Source organism: Aspergillus brasiliensis (assembly GCF_001889945.1).
Source record: "Aspergillus brasiliensis CBS 101740 unplaced genomic scaffold ASPBRscaffold_2, whole genome shotgun sequence".
NCBI classification, from domain to species: Eukaryota; Fungi; Ascomycota; class Eurotiomycetes; order Eurotiales; family Aspergillaceae; genus Aspergillus; species Aspergillus brasiliensis.
Genome location: NW_027137443.1, coordinates 1319821 through 1338010, shown reverse-complemented (window position 1 = coordinate 1338010; position 18190 = coordinate 1319821). Strand labels below are relative to the sequence as shown.

At 47.0% G+C, this 18190-nt stretch overlaps 5 protein-coding genes across 5 annotated transcripts; 1 reads left to right on the top strand and 4 right to left on the bottom strand.

The window, feature by feature from the left end:
• Positions 1 to 2: 2 nt before the first annotated feature.
• ASPBRDRAFT_663785 (GLTP domain-containing protein) lies at positions 3 to 1164 on the bottom strand (the record flags this gene model as incomplete). Its single annotated transcript, XM_067628712.1, has 3 exons — positions 3 to 626; positions 743 to 980; positions 1041 to 1164. 3 exons carry the CDS (start codon positions 1162 to 1164, stop codon positions 332 to 334), a joined length of 657 nt encoding a protein of 218 aa, XP_067483123.1. The 3' UTR covers positions 3 to 331.
• Positions 1165 to 1917: 753 nt separating this feature from the next.
• On the bottom strand, positions 1918 to 3030 carry ASPBRDRAFT_51579 (macro domain-containing protein; the record flags this gene model as incomplete). The annotated part of the gene is made up of 2 exons (XM_067626755.1): positions 1918 to 2335; positions 2396 to 3030. 2 exons carry the CDS (start codon positions 3028 to 3030, stop codon positions 1918 to 1920), a joined length of 1053 nt encoding a protein of 350 aa, XP_067483122.1.
• Positions 3031 to 7428: 4398 nt separating this feature from the next.
• ASPBRDRAFT_71958 (uncharacterized protein) lies at positions 7429 to 8381 on the top strand (the record flags this gene model as incomplete). The annotated part of the gene is made up of 4 exons (XM_067629150.1): positions 7429 to 7499; positions 7656 to 7818; positions 7956 to 8067; positions 8106 to 8381. 4 exons carry the CDS (start codon positions 7429 to 7431, stop codon positions 8153 to 8155), a joined length of 396 nt encoding a protein of 131 aa, XP_067483121.1. The 3' UTR covers positions 8156 to 8381.
• A 3105-nt stretch (positions 8382 to 11486) lies between these two features.
• On the bottom strand, positions 11487 to 14194 carry nsdD (GATA-type sexual development transcription factor NsdD). Its single transcript, XM_067623950.1, has 3 exons — positions 13718 to 14194; positions 12640 to 13576; positions 11487 to 12547 (listed from the first exon to the last, which is right to left on the bottom strand). The coding sequence occupies exons 1-3, from the start codon at positions 13738 to 13740 to the stop codon at positions 11843 to 11845; spliced, it is 1665 nt and encodes a 554-aa protein (XP_067483120.1). The 5' UTR covers positions 13741 to 14194; the 3' UTR covers positions 11487 to 11842.
• A 3237-nt stretch (positions 14195 to 17431) lies between these two features.
• ASPBRDRAFT_169223 (uncharacterized protein) lies at positions 17432 to 18000 on the bottom strand (the record flags this gene model as incomplete). The annotated part of the gene is made up of 2 exons (XM_067619658.1): positions 17788 to 18000; positions 17432 to 17586 (listed from the first exon to the last, which is right to left on the bottom strand). The coding sequence occupies exons 1-2, from the start codon at positions 17930 to 17932 to the stop codon at positions 17432 to 17434; spliced, it is 300 nt and encodes a 99-aa protein (XP_067483119.1). The 5' UTR covers positions 17933 to 18000.
• Between the last annotated feature and the right edge of the window lie 190 nt (positions 18001 to 18190).

Here is an 18190-nt window from a genome sequence, read left to right as displayed (position 1 = left end):
TGTCTGCGGGATTGGGCTGAAACGTCTGCGATAGATACCACTACTACGAGGTCCTGATTTCAGCTTTGTTCAAAAAGTGAGTAGTATGCTTGCATGCTAATAGTATAGCCATGATGACGTGTCCAAGGATGACACAATAGACGATTATTTGTTCCAGCGTCCAACACAAAAAGAAGAACGATCTGGCCAGAGCAACCAATTCCGCGCGATTCAAAAACTTTGATTATCATGCAAGGAGTCTCAGACTCTTTAGAAAATATATACATCTTTAAAAAGCGCCCAGTAAATATGCCAGATATTCCTCACATCATCAACAAATGTTCCTCAATATCTACCACTTCGCCTCCTTACGGCCCTGGAACTCCTTCAGGATGGCGACGTTCTTCTCGAGAGCATCCACCTCGCGGTCCAAGGACTCGTTGACCTTGACCTGGTCATCACCAAGCTTGGCGTAGAAGTCCTTGCGGTAGGGGGTAGCCGACATAGCAGCAGAGAAGATGGGCTTGATAACGAAGGAGTGGTGGGGCTTGAGGGTGTTACCGTAGGCTTCACGGAAGGAGTCGGAGAGCTCGGTGCTGCCGTTCTTCAGGTTGTGACGGAGGGCCTGGGCGGTGAAGTCAAGACCTCTGTAGCACAGGACAAGTTGTATTATTAGCATGTGTAACTCAAATGGCACATAAACCACGACCGAATAGCCGCTGAAATACATTGGGGTAAGAGAGGGGCGGGTGGGTAGACATACCTGACAAGCCAGAGCAGACCTTCAGAGGCAACGTGCTTCTTAGTCTTCAGCTCGTTGATAACGAGAGCCTGGAGAGTCTCAGACTCGGCGGGGGCAGCCAGCTGCCTCTCTCTGACTTTCTGTGATGGAGAGTAAGCTTCCGATGCCATTTGACTGCGGGGTACTATGTATATTCGAACCTTGATGTTGTTGGTCAAATCACTCTTCACAGGAGTGAAAGCCTTGGAGCCGAGAACATCTGGATAGAAAACATCAGCACTGTCTCTTTCTTGTCAACAAATTAGGACCAATGGCATACCGAAAAGAGTGGTGAGGGACTCAGCAGCTTCAAGGAACTCGGTAGTCGAGATGCCGTTGTCGTTGGCAGCATCGATCTTGACGTCCGCGAAGGACCTCTTCTGTTCCTCGAACCAGGTAGGCATGATGTCTAGTGAAGAAAGTAAAGTCTAACAAAGGCAGAGAACAAATATGCGAAGAGGAAGTGAGCGAGTTAAATAGATACAATCAGGGGGTCCAGGGGAAGGAAAAGGCAACGTGGAGGGGAAGGCGGCAGTTTAACAACAACGACGGGCGGCCTGTCACTCTCTTACACACCGCCGGAAGCGGGACACGCAAGCGGTGAGGCCAATCAGCGGGTCCATTGCCCCTGATCAATATATCCTTAGGTAAGACACGGCACAAACAGTACAAACTTCCTCTGCGCGGTCACGAGACGGGAAGCGACGTCATTGTGTGCAGTTGTAGATAGTGTGTGCAAACAACATGGCCACTGCCTACATGTCACATTACAAGCTGAGTAGGTCAAGTCTTAGCCCTAGGATTGTACACTATGCGATGGCTGCTAGGAATGCCGCAGGGACAACGAATAAGGTGTTGGTGCGATGGTTGATTGACTGCCCTGATATCATGGTCCTGTTTACGCTAGTTTGCTTAACAACGTTATTGATCAGATTGTCGAACGACGCATGATAAAGCATTTGACCATTAGATATACTACTTAGAAAAGAAAAGTAATGCCGCCGAGAAATGAAAGCCCTGTCGTAGAGATATGCCACATACAAGGATGATATCTCATTAAATCCGCGCTGCATGTCGATAGGCGCTACCCATGAATCATTCCATCTAACGCCATACTCAAAGCAAACGTTGTCTCATGGTCGATTGAGGCCAGTCAATCACCAATCCTTTGCCAGTGCATTGTCCGAAATGTTTGAACCGTCCATCTCAATGATCCCACTGGACTGAACGCTCTGCACATCAGTCGCAGAGGGAGGCCTATCAACTTCAACCGGCTCGTCGTCAAGCTTCTCTGTGCGGCCATCTTCCGATTTGTCAACCTCCTCCCAGTCATCATCAGATCTGATAGAGAAATCTTCCATGTAGCTTCTACCACTACGTTCGGTCTGGTCCGCATTAACCTTTTGCTTCTTAGTCTCCGGTTCTCCGTTCAAGGCAGGATCAACGGTCGGCGGGTCGGGAAGCTTGGCTGCGAGCATCTCCGCCGATTTCGAAGACTCACCGTCAGATTCGAGTTGAGGTTCGCGGTCGCTGCTGGCGCTAGGGGCACCCTGATCTTCTGGAGGGAAGAACAAACTAATACCGTTAACCAAACTACTAATACCAAAGTATCAAGGGGTAGGATAATAAACTCACGGAGTAAACCTCTCATAGGCGACTTCGTCCTTGCGCTCAAAGTTGCAGAAAATGACCCGTTCAAGTTTCCCGATGTTGCTCGGGCTCTCCATAAACTTCCGTGTCTCGTCGAGGACAGCGCGGGCAGCTGCCTCACTTGGATAGCCGTATACGCCTGTGCTGATTGCTGAAAAGGCAATGCTTTTCATGTTGTTCTCCACGGCAACCTCCAGACTGCGACGATAGCAGCTGCGCAGTAAAGTCTCCGGGCGCTCCCTCCCTCTCTGCAATTCTAGATTATAGATAGGCCCAACAGTATGAATAATTCGTTTGCACGGTAGTTCGTATGCAGAGGTTATCTTGGCGTCACCAGTGTCACAGCCATCGAGGGTGCGGCATTCCTCCAGCAGGCCGGGTCCGGCGGCACGGTGAATGACACCATCAACTCCACCTCCTCCAAGTAGAGACTTGTTGGCTGCATTCACGATACAGTCGACTCCATCTAATTTGGTGATATCGTTGCGAATCAGAGAGATGGTGTCGTTCAAAGCCTTGGAAGGCTGCGCGAGCGGGGAGGGGACTGGGACCAAGCGCTTGAGTTTGTAAAGAAGGGAAACGGTCGGTATCTCAGCGAGAGGCACGAGTGAAGGAGCCATTCTTGGGCAGCGAACTGGTTAGATGAATCAACTCAGCAAGGTGAGTAATCAGAGCAGATGATGACAGGTTGATCGACTATGGACTGAACACTCGCCAGACTGTGCTCTAGCTTAATTGGATTTGTTAGTTGTATCGTAGGTTTCGATTCACAAGTTTCTCGTAACAGGCGTTTAAGATGATGCAACAAAGATGTTGACGATGGTGATGGTGATAGATTGAGACTTTATTTATTACTTGTTGTTGGCAAAGGAGGGGAGCTCTACTGCACGTGATAAGCATTGCGATACCCTTTATCTTATCGGAGGTGTTCTGGAAACGGTAATGCCCGCATGTGATCACGAGCTGTCATTCATATAGCCAGTTCTAAGCATAACTTCAAGTGAAGCTCTACAATTAGGCGAGTATGTCTTTGCCCAGTAGTTCCTTGGTTTTGGGTCCTGTCAATGGGAGATCATACAAAAGTGATATTTCAATAGCCAATATTATCACCTAAACAGTCACAGCAGTAGTTGGGTCGTTAGCTACCGTTGGGAAAAGGCTTACTTCCGTCTACATGACTGTTCAACGATATTCTAGCAGCAAGATATAATATCAATTTAGTTGTAGTAACAGCCCACGCACATAAGCGAGTCTGTATTAGCCGCCTTCTAGCTGCCTTCCATACGTCTTCCATCCATTCCTGACATTCGCGCTGCATGCGACAAGTGCCAATAGAAAAGAATTGCATAAGAAATCACAGTGCACCCATTACTACCCTGAACCAACAGACACATCACACTGATATTAAATCCGCTTGCGACGGCACGATCCCAGTTAGTTGACATCCCCATCTTTCAACCGAAGCCAATAATTGCCCAAGGAGCAGCAGTAAGGAGACTCCTGTGCAACATGAAGAACGCCAGACCGGGATCATGATAAGGAAAAGTGGAGTGTATTTAATCCATTACAAAACATGATAATGATGTCAACATGTCAGAGTGATAGATAATAATGCACATCGGCATTATCGGAGCTGTCATGATGTCAAACAACCTGACAATAGAACACCACTACCCCATACATAAGGATGCTAATTTATGACTCGGTCCGAGCGCCCTTGCACCACACTTGAGCTTCTTACCCCAATATCTTACCTATCTTAACCGATATGACTTGTAGAGTATACAGCGCACACAGCGTGTATGCAATATGTGCAATAAATCCCCAGATAAAGGGAGCCACAATGTTACAATCTCATGCTGTGATTGGAACAGCCATGAGCGAGGCGAGCTAATGCAAGGGCGCGCGCCGACTGGCGGCACGCGACAGTGTTCCATCGATCAGAGATCGAGGACAGCCAAAGGATGACATGGGCGTCAGTAGTATTACCTACTTGGGTAAAATCTCATATTCACCACCTCATACTCTTCATAAACTAAACACAATGACTACCTATAATGCAGTTGTTGGTATGAATAAGTTAGCCACCATATAGTCCCAGCGCCTCGGTTCTCTATCCCGACCACTGCATTCCATGCATATCGATTTTTTTTTTTGGAGTGGAAATTTCCCAACCAGAATATTTTTTGGATGAAACAGATCGGATGGTAATCGCGATCTTCCTACAGTACTCCACTGCCCAGGCATGTACCGCCGGTGTCGGTCCAGCTGCATCTGCCCTGTTTGTTGCTCTTCCTCCTCTGTTCGATAAGCATAAGCGAGACTTGATTAGCCGGGATCCCTGTCTACAGTATGGAAGTCATGTACATATGTAGCCAGTTGCCTTCCCCGTTGCCTTGATCTCGATCTCAGGCAGAAAAAGAAAACAAGAGCAAGAACATGCTGGGCCAAATTACGAGTACTTCTCATGACAGCTGTCATGAATGCCTTACATAGATAGAAAATCAGGTTTGGCAGTTGTTCAGTTTCATAGAAGATGCGACCATAGCCTATTACGCATAATTTACTATCATGAAATGATCAGGGCCAGAACAAGACAGACCATACAGGACGGTAATGCGTTCAATCATGAAACCGCCCACATCTAGTGCAAATTACTGCGAACGAACGCCAAGTAATTAACAAAAACGTTAAGGAAAGATAAATAAGTTAAAGTTTCTAAAATGATTGAAGGAATACTAGAACTTAATAAAGTAAGGAGCGACGAGTGGATTTAGGACATTAAAAAAAAAAAAAAAAACTCTTCCATATTCCCCTTCCCCGTCTGGGAAGTGTCAGCTGCAGTAGTAAGTGAGTAGTACGGAGTAGATAGGTGTTCGCTGCAAGAGCGCGGTAACTACACCCCGCCCCTTCTGCCGAGACATCACAGCGATCTCGATCAGCGCGATCTTAAAAACTTTCCCTAATCTATCTTGTTCCCGGGTGAAGTGGGGCCATAGGTTCATCGCGCCCTTGTGCACCGTAGCACAGCATACCATGAGATCGCGAAGCCAATTCCAAATTCAAGTTCCCTTGTTTGGAAGAAGATTAGTCCAAAAATTAGGGGATAACCAGATATTTCACTGAACAAACGGGGCAAGAAAAGGGCAAAAGAAAAAAAAAAGAAATTTTCCTTTCCTCCCCCCTTCTTCCTCTGCTTAGTTATTAACTCCTTCTATTTTCCTTCTAGCGGTAATGGTTGCGAGCGAGCTCTTCATAGTTTAAAAATGCCCATCTAAAATTTAAGATGGCCAAGCGCCTTCCATTACGGTTCTTTATTCCATCCAGTCAGCGGAGATATCCGCGGTGGGGCTGTGTGCAGAAAACCCATTTGGTTGAGATCTGATGTCCATGTTCATCGAGCCACCATCGCGCGCTAGTCGGGAACCCAAGATGAGTGTTACTTCTCATCCCGTGGGATCGCTTGTTCTAACCCTTATTTGGTAAAAGCTCCATGCTGCTGACCGATAGATCGTAGCACTGCCCGGATTGAAGATGTGGGAAAGCAAAAACAAAGCGTAAAGTCTAGGTCAATTGTCGATGGTAAGACTGCGATGGAAGAGGAAAGGATAGTTAGTTAGGACGGGAACTTTAGGTAATACAATCCACAGATAACCAGTGCGAATATCATTGGGGGGAGGAACTCGGGAGATCTTTGCAAAGCTTTTACTAGAAAAAGCAACATCCGGATGATGGAACGGGGACTCACACAACAGGGGAAACTAGTGACTAGTATAGCACCAAGCAAAAAAAACCATCCAGGAGAAGAGAGTGAGACATCCAAAATTTGAAATCTTTGAGATGGGGGGTAAAATACCTAGGTAGGTATTATCCACTCACACCCGCTCAGTCTGCACTTCTTACGTGCATACTTGCAGGAGGCTTTTCCTAAGGCATCCTAGCAGCTTGATTTAGGCAGCCGTGCATTCCGGCCTCTCTGCCGGTCTGTTTTTTTATTTTTATTTTTATTTTTATTTATATTTTTTATGGCTCTGTTCTGACTTCCCCCTCGTGTTCCCAAGTCATGGCTTGTTGTCTCAGGAGAATAGGAGGGGCGCGCTGCTGGCTGAGTTGGCACTTAGCCATTCCAGGAACTAAGTAAGATTTAGTCTACCCATAGGCTTGATGTCCTTGACTCCTTTAGGCCATGATAGGATGGGATAACTTGGTAAATTGGTACTAGGCTGGGGCCCGATTAGCGAGTTCCGTTCTTGGGTCGCAGGAATCGCACCACCAGATACCTTAAACTAAAGCCCCGTCCCGCCAATCGCATTCCAACGCCTCGATTGACACGAGGCGTGAGACTACTAGTAGTAGATACACGCAAACCTGCAGATACAAGTACGTATGTAGGTCTAGTATGTAATGATGGATGCATGTAAAGTAAGTTACATACAGGCTGCTCTACGCTTCGATACATACTTTTATTTTTCTTGTACATACAGCATACATGAATTACCTAACGCAGGCTTACGCTGCTGCATGGCAAGTGTACATATGAGCATACAGTATGTATGCATGCATGCATGGAGCAGGAATGTTAATAGTCAGCTAATTTGGCCGTCCTGCTTGAGATACATATGATGAGTTCAAGTCAAGTCTCATGCAGACTATAGCGCTGCCAAAAAAAAAAAAAAAAAAAAAAAACAAGTTTTCAACCCCTTCACCGAATTCAATAATGCACATAAAGGAACCGCGTATGTCAAGTTTGACTATTGCTGTCGTGTAACAGCGGAATCATGTCCTGATATATGCCCGATCGTGAAGTGTCAATGACCTTTATCAAAGACCACTACTACTACTGCCTATACTTGCCGTGTAGGGGTGTACCTACATAATAGGTACGGGGACGCCAGGTTTCACAACATAAATAACATCGGGCCTCCTGACCAGACAAGGCTGGCGTATGTAATACGTAGGACGAGGGTCAGGTATGAATGTATGTATGTAAGTGAGCAGGTTTTCGCATACGGAGGCGTATGCATCAAGGTATCGACTATTACCTACTACCAATACCTAGTAACAGCCGAATCAGTTGTAACGATCATCGGTGAGGCTTAAGAGCTTGCGAAGATTCGGGGGGCGCACGCGGCCAACAGAGTACAGGCCCACAGCGCCCTCTGAACTAGCAGCATACGACGCTCTTGTTTACGGTGGGCATTCTTGGTGGCTGTATGGGGTAGGAAGGGAGTTCGAGAAGCTGCAGTCCCAAGAAATTTGTTACTCCGGATACAACCAACCAAACTTTCCGGACTTTACTTGCGCCTAATAGTTCTGTCACCTATCAAATTCCGATGCTTCACGACCATCGATCCACTGAGGGGCGTAATCCGATCGTGGTTGAGAATGTTCTAGCGAGTGAGTGGTTCGTGACCTTGAGTAAGCCGAGATAAACTAATTAGCTGGCTGTGGCCTTGACTACCTCGGAATAAGGCGGAAGTCGAAGGCGATCTTGGGTGACAATCAGGGACAGGCACGTCTACGCATATGCTGATCTGGCCCAAAGATCCAAGGAGAGTGGGCAAGGGGTAGGAGTCCGCGAACTGTGGGCTCGATAAGGGACATCTCCCGATCGACCCAGACATCGGCCCTTATCGCCGAACAATGGAAGGGGGATTGTGTGGCCATTGTAATTCTTGTTAAACGGCAATCTTAGGTCCGTTTCAAGATTGGATTAGGTGTCATTCGGAGAAGTCAAAATATTGATGCTGTTGTGTGAAGTAACTAAGCCAACTATCAGCCTGGGACACACTCGACTCTACTACCCAAGGACAACGTGTTAAGTACTATGAGAATGCTTTTCAGACCCGCTTGGAATGAGACCTATTGGGATTAAAGCCACAAGCAGCTTATGGGTTAGACCAAAGAAACACACGAGATCATTTAGCGGCCGGATTGATGCTAGAATCAGAGTAAATACAACATATGAGGCAATGGGAAGGAGACTGCTTGTCTTCTCTTTCTTTTTCTCTTTCTCTTTCTCTGTGTGGTTGAGGCTGACAAATGTCAGCAGCTATGACAGAAAGTCCTTAGTGGGATCAGATTATAGCTCTGCAAAGATGACCCATCGAGACACCATATAACCTATAAGGCAATACATGAGGCTACCACAGCAACCACCCTTGTGTGGAAAAGTGATTCTGTATGCACGTGTTGGATCCGTAGATAGTGCGCCTGAAGATTGCATCATGCAGACACAAAAAGAAGACAGAAATGGAAGGTCAGCACGTCGATGCCTTCACGGCCAGCAGTACCGGCAGACTGGATATAGTGGGTCTGTAGTGAGGCACTATCTTACTGAACCTAATAGAGTGTCTAATAGAGTGTCTATGTATAGATGGGCTTACTTACGGGGTATATACAGGTGGTTTAATAGTACATACCTTGAGTTTACGTACTATACATACTTTACGTTGTGCAAATCAAGGGCGGCGCTATGCATGATCTTCTCGGAAGCAGCGGGAGCACATGACACAAGACTCTATAAGATAAAAATTCCAAAAACGACATTGACAATTAGTTACTAACTAGTCTAATTTACTTAGTCAATTAGTAACCTCGGATCCCTCCAAAAAGATCGGTTGATCGAGAAGATTCTTTCGCTGACTCGATTTAGATTAAAATATATTGAGCCCGTAGTTATTCCTCAGCCTCCCATGACGTAACCTCGATTCGTCCGATCGGTCGGATCTCGGGGGCATAAATGCAGTGGAATTTGGCACCCGAGATCCCGTCCGTGAGACATTGAAGTTTTGAACAAGGGTTCTGTTGGGCGTGTAGTGGTGATTGATTGATTAATTAATCTATTGGGCTTACTCTATCGGGCACCGGCGGCGACGGTCGAGGAAGCATTGTAAACGGTATGGAGGCTGGGCCACTTTAATCTCAGATTTGATAGATGTGTGGCATGATCGTGATCGTGAACTAGCCAATGGGAAAGACGCATTGGACGTGGAGACACGGCATGTAGATTAATTCCAAATCAACCTACGGTCTTTTTCTTTTCTTTTCTTTTTCTTTTCTTTGCATGGTACGACTTTCCATATGTAACTCTGCCAACCTCATCTGGCCATATTCGGTAAAGAGAAAAGCAACAATAGTGCGCAGCTGACTGATTACCGTGTCACACAGCGAAGACGGTCATAAGAGAGAGGGTTGAAGGCAATTTTGGACTAAATATCTGTCTGTGTTTCAAGAGACATCGTGGTTATTACCTGCAGGTGCAATTCACTAAGTAGTGCTACGGAGTACTCATGGTGTCATTACGGGAGGGGAGCGTAATGACTAGTGCTTCATTGGAATTGGAGGGCTTTTCGGATGAATGACAGATTCTGTGAACTCTTCCATATGCAGACTATTGAACAACTATCTAGTTTAGCATATGGATAAAAATATGCGGACACCAAAACAATCTCCGGTCTTTTGGAGGAGACCTGTCTAAGCCAGCCCGCGGAGATTGTTGCACCTGACCTTACAAGAAGGGGTGCAAGAGGCGTTCGAGGCGGTAAGTAGGATGCCGGGGTGGAAGCGGCGGTGAGAGGGGGTATAACAACCCGCAGGATAAGATCTTAAACACCGCCTTCTGTATGCACTCACCATTAGTCTAGGTATCTACATGAGGTGCGTCATTCCGGAGTCTGGAAGGCAACTAATGTGTTGCTACGACTAAGTAGTTGCAGGAACAATTGACTCAAGCAGTTGGTTTTCGAGAACCCCTGCAAGATGAGACAAGATGAGATCGGGTTCGGTTCGATCGTTCGGGGTAGCGCAAGTACCACATTATCTGACAGCGTTCGATCTAAACAGAACCCTGGTGTAATTCTACCCATTAACTGGGCTGTTATTGCCAGGTAAATCGTGCTAGAACCCGAAGTAATTCAGAGGATGTTCTGGCAAATAAGGAAATAATTCGGCGTAGGCTACTCCGTATCTCGCGTGCCATGAGCCACAGTCAGACATGGTACGAACTGGGAGGTCTTTCTGGTCGCTTCCAGTCCCCGACCGTGCTGCTCATTGGTGGTTACATGTGGGCCGGCCGAAAGCCATATTAAGTAATCAATGTTTAGACCCAATCCGGTAATCAGTTTCGGTTCACTGATCCCGCCTTCCATTGTATCCCACTGTAGCACCGGATATCCCGAGGTTTGACTCTAAGGGATCTTTTATGCAATTGACCGACCCAAGGGACTATGTGTATATTGCTTACGAAATGCAGAAGGCATGGAAGCCTCTAGACGCCACTTATAAGCATCATAGGGCGTCGAAGTTGTGGTTAGCGCAGGGTCCATCACCAATCGGGGTCATGCCGGTTAAACTAGAGACCTATAGACGCCCTGATTCAACACGTTGGTACGCTACAGGAAAGGCGAAAGAAGCAAATTCTGAGTTTATCTTGCCTAGCCCCTGACCCCAACAATTGCCACAACTCCGTGGGCAGTGGTGGCCAAAAGTACCTGCGTCTAGATCCCGGGGCGGGGAGAAGCCATGTAATCTGACGCTATAGCCTCTTCGTCGCTTGCGCCTCAATAGTGTAGGTTCAGGATCCATGGAAAGCTGTTGCTCTGACTGCATTATTGAATAGGATCTCCGATGTCCGGAGCATTTCGTACTTTCTCGCCTTCCAAACCGGCCTACCGAATGAAGCTCTACCTTTACTTGTAGCAGACAGGATACATGGTTCATTTCTATATGACAAATCGGTCATTAGAGTAGGAATTTAACTATCTTTACACTTAGTCATAACACGGAGGCAGTAGACCCTCTTCAATTTTCAACGACAGACATGAGTGCATGAACATCATATAGGCACATCTGGAGGTAATTGCAATTCCCAAGCAAGCAGCAGGACATTGGTAGGAAACGGGGGGTATAATTGTAAACCAGAGCAAAGGCAGCAAGTAGCATAATACCAAAAAGAAACTCAACAAGAGGTTGGAGTGCACACAGACCAGTTGCACAACGATGATAAAACGGAGTAAAGATTAAAGCCACCAAGATAGGATGAGGCAGGGGTCGAGGGGGGAGAAGTGGGATAAGAAGGGGAAACAAAGGGGAAAAAAAGGAAAAGAAAAAAAGAAAAAGAAAAAGAAAAAGAAAAGAAATGGAGAAAACAGCAAAAAGTCTATCGGAATACCTTTTCCCACAACGTGCAAGGGGTATTAGAAGGTAATTCAAGGGACCAATGGGACCAAACCAAATCAAGTCCGCATGCCCGCAGTTTTCGTGATCATCCAAACCATCCGAAAGGAAAACCTTGACCCTGAAGCAGATCAAATGAAGACCAAAACGAAGCCAACACTAGGTAATGATCAAAAGTGGAAACAGGACTCTAAACGCCTGACACTTCTAATCCCATGCCGTTTCCAACGCCACATAAATGAACAGGCTAACAAGTTAATGGCTACTCGGTGATGCGGAGTCCAGGGCAGTCTTGGGTTTCAGATTCGAACCCAATGAGGATGCCTTGTTGGCGCCCATCTTCCGAGTCAATTTTGCATAGTGTAAGCCGCACGCATTACACAAAGTCCGGGCACCGTCGGGTCCACGGCGCCATTCCGGTGTTTCGGCTCGGTTGCAACTGTGGCAACGACCGGGAGGGGCAGCTTTCTGCAGGAGCGCCGCTGTTAGCGATGGCAAAAGGAGAAGTGGGTATATTGTGAAGAAGTTGGAGGCGAGGGGCAATCCCGTAGTAAACGGGACCGGGAGGCAAGGGGATAATAATAACGGTGAATAGAAAGCAAACGAAAAGAGAAAATTTGGACGTACCCCTCGCCGCTTTTTCGAATCGGGGCCAGCAAACCCGCCACTGCCCTTGTAGTCCTCCTGGTACATTGCCATGTGGTGGACATCGTCATGTACCCCACCAGCTTTGAAAGCCTTTCGTTGGGCCATCTGCTCTGCCATTGCATGTTCCTGGTTCAAGATCGCTGTCCGTATGCGGATTAAAGCATCTTGATTACGACGCTGGATGTTAAGCATCTCCTCAACTTCATGGATCGAGGGCAGAGAACCCAATACAGGGCCAGAACGCTGAGTGTGGTGTGCCCTTGCCGCATAGTGCCTGGAAAAATCCAAGGTTCTTGTGCTCATCTCGGCAATCTAGTATGGTTAGCGATTTGGCACTTCATATCAGAGGACCAATTGAAAACTTGATTTTGATCCACTTGGTTGCATAGTAGAAAATCACATACCTCATTCAGAGATGTCTCCACATCGTAAATATCCAGGTGACGTTTAACAGAATCGCTTTGTGGCTGCCCCGCAATGGCTGGACGGGTCGCTAGACTCGCTTTCACATCGTCCACACGAGCAGTTTCTGGTACACCGGGTTTCCATGATGCCCCCGCATAGGGTCGAGCATCATAAGAAGCCGAGGGATACGCTGGCGCATTCGGTGGGGGTTGCGACTGAAATGAGAATGACTGCGAAAACGCACCATAACCATTTGGCGAGGCCACACTGCCAGCAGAAGGAGGCGCACTATATTCGTAGCCAGAACCAACTTGGGATCCAGAAATCGAAGTAATGCCAGTCTTCTGACTCTGAGTGGGTGACTTTCCGGAATTTAAGGATTGCAAGGACGCGTTCCTCGAATCCTGGGTGTTAATCGATGTCAAGCTTGACCTTGAGGCTTCCGCTTGCAGTTGGTGCTGAAAAGCAGGTTCCCGCATGAAAGGGCCGGTCGCTGCTCCACCTGAAAATGGGTTCGGCGGCCCTGGAGGTCCTTCAGTGGCTGGCCGCCCTACAATGTTGGAAGGTAAGGAATGAGGTGGCGCGTGATGAGCTTGCTGTGGAGGAGCCGGAGTCGGTGCAGGATATGGCAAATGGTTGTCATTCCCTAGAGCCTCATGGATTGACGGAAGCGATTGCCTTTGGGGCTGTTGCTGCTGTTTGTCCTTCTCCTCCTCGAGCGCGCGACGCGAATCCGGGGGCGAAATGTATCCAGCTTGTAAATGACCAGATCCAGTCGACGTAGTGTAGGAGACAGGTAAGGGTTGACCTGAATACATGGTGGTTGGACTCAACAGTGGTGTTGGTGAGGACGTATGTGCTGTTGCTATACCGGGGTGCTTCGGGGCGTAGCTAGGTCCGTCTTTACCAAGATAACCTAGGGCTGGTAGATGTTCCCTAGAAGCAAACAAGAACTATTAGCACACCTGCTGTCGGTGAACCCCCGTATGAGACAAGATACTACGGGGTAAACATACCTGTGCCTGTGCTCAGCCTCTAACGACCCCATCACGCCAACAGCTTATTTGGATGGCTTACAGTGCGACTACTCCCAATCTCATCCAATGCGTATCGCCACCGTCCAGCGGATAGATTGGTGTCGTCTGTGCTACCCCGATAAAGATGTGAGATTGCACCGTAATAGCGAGGTGCGAGAGCTTTCACAGTGGTTGCGACGGAGCTCTCAGAAACTCAAAGGCGGAAAGGATAAACGTATTGGCTGCAGAGTACTGACTCGCTGCCTTCGCTGCCTTCGCTGCCGAATGTGCACCTCGATTTATTTTCCCCGATGACCTGAGTTTATATATTATTCCAGTGATTAGAAAATCTTGGAACGAGAAACAGTGCCACGTCTTTCGTCACCCAAGATTGTCTGGGGGTTGGTGGCGGTTGTGGGGTGGGAGCGACGATATCGGGCGAGAGTCGAACGAGAGATTCGGCTGGATCGGCCAAGGAAACAAAAGCGGCGGAAAGCGGCAACTCGATGTCAAAACAATATTTGGTAAGTACTCCGGGGAGTCTGGTGGCGTAAGAAGGTCAGGTAGTCTGGAGTCGATGCGATCGCGATGAACAGTGCCCGCAATTGTTGGGGTGGGTTCTTGTAGAGGGCGACCAAGAGAGTACGGCACGCACCCGCAACGCGCAGCGAACAGGTCAAATCGGAACGGCCCTTTTAGCTCTTTGAATAACCATCTGCCCCAGGTCAAACCTTGCACAAGAAGCCCAAGTAGCTGGTTTAGCAGTCAAAATTCCGTGCCGAGTTCACTCAAGAGATAGATTTGACAATGTTTGAGTTCGCGGGAGCGGCGGAGGCGCAGTGAACGCAAGGGATAGTGAAGATGAATGCGTCGCGTGGGAAGGGAGACGTTGGTTGGTCCTCTTCTCTTCCTTTCGGTCTCTCTGTAGAGCCTTTTTTTTTTCTTCCTTAGCGACCCAACGAAGAGCAGCAGAAAACCAAATGCAAGATCGGGATGGTTGAAACAGATAATAATAAATACTAAAATAATAATGGACAATAAATAGTAGGGAAAGGGATCGAAAGAAAATACGGGGGGAAAGGGAAAAGAAAAAAAAATGCAAGGAACAAAGACGTCTGCAGTAGTTGGGGGTGTGTGGTAGGAAGAGATGGTTGTAATGGTAGGTTATGAAGCAGACATTAAAGAGGGAAAGGAAGATTTTGGGAGATGGAGGTGAAGTGTCAAGGGGTGAAAAAGTGGGTTCGGGAAAAGGAAAAAGACAACGGGATCGAAGATGTCTCGGGCAGGGGAAGGAGAGAATCTTTCTTCTTTCCTTTTGATTGGAATGCAAGAATTCAGAGGGGAAGAGATGCAGAGGAGAAGGGCAAGTAAATACCTTAGTAGGAGTGGTGGGTAGTTGGTTGAGCCAGCAGGGTGGGCAGGACCATAAGAGGAAGAACAACAATGGGAAGGAGGAGCAGCACCAGCAGAAGATTATAATAGTTATAATGCGTACAAATATAAAAGACAATTATAATTATACTTAGCCCACTTAAGTCCAACACTCAGGCCCGCACACACGCGAGATATGGGAGGATCCAAACAGGAGCTACTAAAACTACGTCGGCCTAGGACAGATGAGCTCAGACCTGGAAAATTAGAGAGACAGGCAGGCGGAGGAGCCAGAACGGACTATGAGATCGTCGAATCATACCGGAGGTTGTGACCACTTTAAAGTTACGGCGAATTACAGAAGCTTTACGGCTGCGAACTGCGGATCTTCGACGAAGTGTGGAGTGGGTTGGGATCATATTGGCGATGTGCGGATATCTGGGTGGGGAGCGATGGAGCCTTACCAGGGGGGTGTCCCTGGCCCCGAGAATTTCTTTTTTTCCTTTTTCCCTTTTGGCGGACGGAGGAGAAAAAGTAAAAAATTAATATAAAAGCAGAAAAATAAAACCGCGTCCATTACATAACCTCTCTCCCAATACAAGTTTCCACTTTTCCTTACCGCGTATGTACCTATACATATATTACCAAAATTTCATACGCGTTACGTATTTCAAACTGCTTACTGCACAGAAACTGCCGCTGCTCCCACAGCTCACATTCTCTATTCCAACTTATACAGGCGAGGTATTCTCCCTTGCCATCTCTGTCGCTTTAGGCTTGGAGCAGACCCTTACCACCGCGGAGGATAATCATAAGAATGAGAATGAGGGGATTCTTCTACGGTGGCAGCCGTGGTGTTTTCAGGCGAATTAGATACTGGCTAGAATTTTCTGAATCTCCGTAAGCGAGAAAACGCTCTTGAACACTAAAACTGAATTAAGCTCAAATGATGAGTTTGCGAAATCAGTATCCAACAACGTGTTCGAGCCACAGAATCAGTCCTCTTCTAGTGGTGGCCAAAATGAATACTGCGAAGAATAATCCCTACCATCATTAAACTAGGCCGGATCAGGAGGCATTCGTATCCGTTAAGAGTAGATCGCACACTATACAGGAGCGCTGCCAACAGACTCAGGTTTGGGGCTCAAAAAAGACAACAGGAAATTGTGGCATAGAGGGGAAGGGAAGGATCATATAAATAATTGGTTTCTATCAATTCTCTCTTCATTCGGGGACTTTCAAGGGACTATATGACAACCAAACGATCTAGAGTCCAGCAAGGCTGTCATATCAACAGGGGCAGTGGCTAGAGATTGTATTCCAATAACTAAAGCACCATTACTGATATTCAGGCAATGCTATGGGCGGAAGGAATGAGTTTCAGTTCGATCTCAGCTTCACTGTGCTAACAGAGACGCTACTCATTTTGTTTCAATTGTGAAGGCGTTTGTCCCTCTGTGAACGGATACGCCATCATCTTTCCCTTCTGTCATGAAGCCATCCTTTGTTCCTACCATACCTGTCATTTGACATTTCTTGTATGTTACAATATATTTAATGTGCGGAGCGTTTGGCTGACTACCATCATGGTGGTCGAGTATACCCTCACGAAGACTTCATTGGCACTCGGCAGATACTATGCAGATATGCAGATACGCAAATATCGAAACAGGCAGACAAGTTGCTCAGTGACTCAGTCATGAGCTTCTTGTTACTGAACAAGGAAATTGTTCCAAATTTGGACTTCATCAGAATTTTAAGTAAGATTGAGAGGAGTTTCTATAAGCACTGATCATATATGCTAAGGGAAAGGTCAAGTGCAATACACTTGATTTCTTCGCTAAATTTTGGGATGATTTTCTTCTTTGGTCTTCGACGCTTTCTTTTCTTTTTCTCTCAACTCTCCCCAAATTGCGATCCATGGCGAACCGCCAAGTAAGGCTCCCCGCATTAGCATTGTCCCAAGTTTATGATCGTTGATAAGATCTGATTCGATCCCAAAATATAAGGCTGGGATGCGTTGGCCAGTTCGGCATAGTCTAACGGATCGTGAATCCCCATATATGCTGGCAATGCTTGGAAGAAAGGTCGTCCCTCAGCTTCCCATCAACTTACCTGTCTTCATGGTATATTTCAAGACACGGTCACTATCTGAGCACAGATGACCCTTTTACGACAGACTGTGATGAGCTGTTCTAATACATGCCGCAGTCCAGCAGCTAAGCAAGATTCCATAGACAGCTAGCTATGGTTTGTGGGGCTCAGAAAGAATTATTCACAGACTTACTACTACTCTACTTGGTAGAGATCTGAAAACAATCGTAGTGGGGAGACGGAATCTCATATCAGCAAACTACACTAACACCTTTATTGATAATATAAATCCGCCCATCTTCGGCTGCAGCTAGCCCAAATGAAAATGCACCGTTGGATCGCAACTGGCGGAGATCTGTCCATTCACATTGCAGGGCAGCACAACCGCCCAAAACTTAGCTGCAGCCGTGGCCAGATTTCCCTGCCGCAGGGAATTAACATCTGCTACCCCTGACCCTCCATCTCCTACGCTCGTGATATGGGATAAATCCCCGCGCGTAGATTACAGAACTTGTAGAAATAGAGAAGTTCAGACAGAACAACGCCAGGATACATAACTGAAGGACTGGAGGATGGAATATCAATTTCATTGGCAGGATAGATGAAGAAAATCAGGAAGTGAGAGTCTCAAGAAAAGGCTGGTAAGCAAGCATATCGGTATTTTACCCGTGCCTGCGTTGCTTGTTCCATGGTACGGTACGACGCTCCCCGCTTTCCCTTGCTCGAGATCTCGGGCGTAGCCGTTCGTGGGTGGCACCATCGTCATCATCCCTTTTTCTTTTCTCTCTAATATTCTGGGAGTATCGGCCATGTCTTTTCTGGTTCTCTGATCCTTCTTTGCACTTCTTGTCCTTAACGGAATAACTAAGTATGCACGCACACATACACCGTAGACAACTAATATAATTATTTACTCTTTGTTTCAGCCATCGGCTTCAATGAGGGTCGGGACCCTGCAAGTGCATTTACAATGAACTTTCCTCGCGCTCCTGCATCTGGTCTTACTTTCCTGATCAAATATGGGTCTAAAGTCAAACTAGTGTGAGAATGTTAGTAATAGCAGTAAACT

What these genes read in the sequence shown, in the direction of transcription:
- nsdD (XM_067623950.1), bottom strand. Translation starts at nt 13,740, where the DNA reads ATGAGATTGGGAGTAGTCGCACT. An exon ending in AGATTGGGAGTAGTCGCACT is followed by an intron (nt 13,577 to 13,717) that starts GTAAGCCATCCA and finishes GTTTGCTTCTAG; the next exon opens with GGAACATCTACCAGCCCTAG. An exon ending in TGGAGACATCTCTGAATGAG is followed by an intron (nt 12,548 to 12,639) that starts GTATGTGATTTT and finishes TAACCATACTAG; the next exon opens with ATTGCCGAGATGAGCACAAG.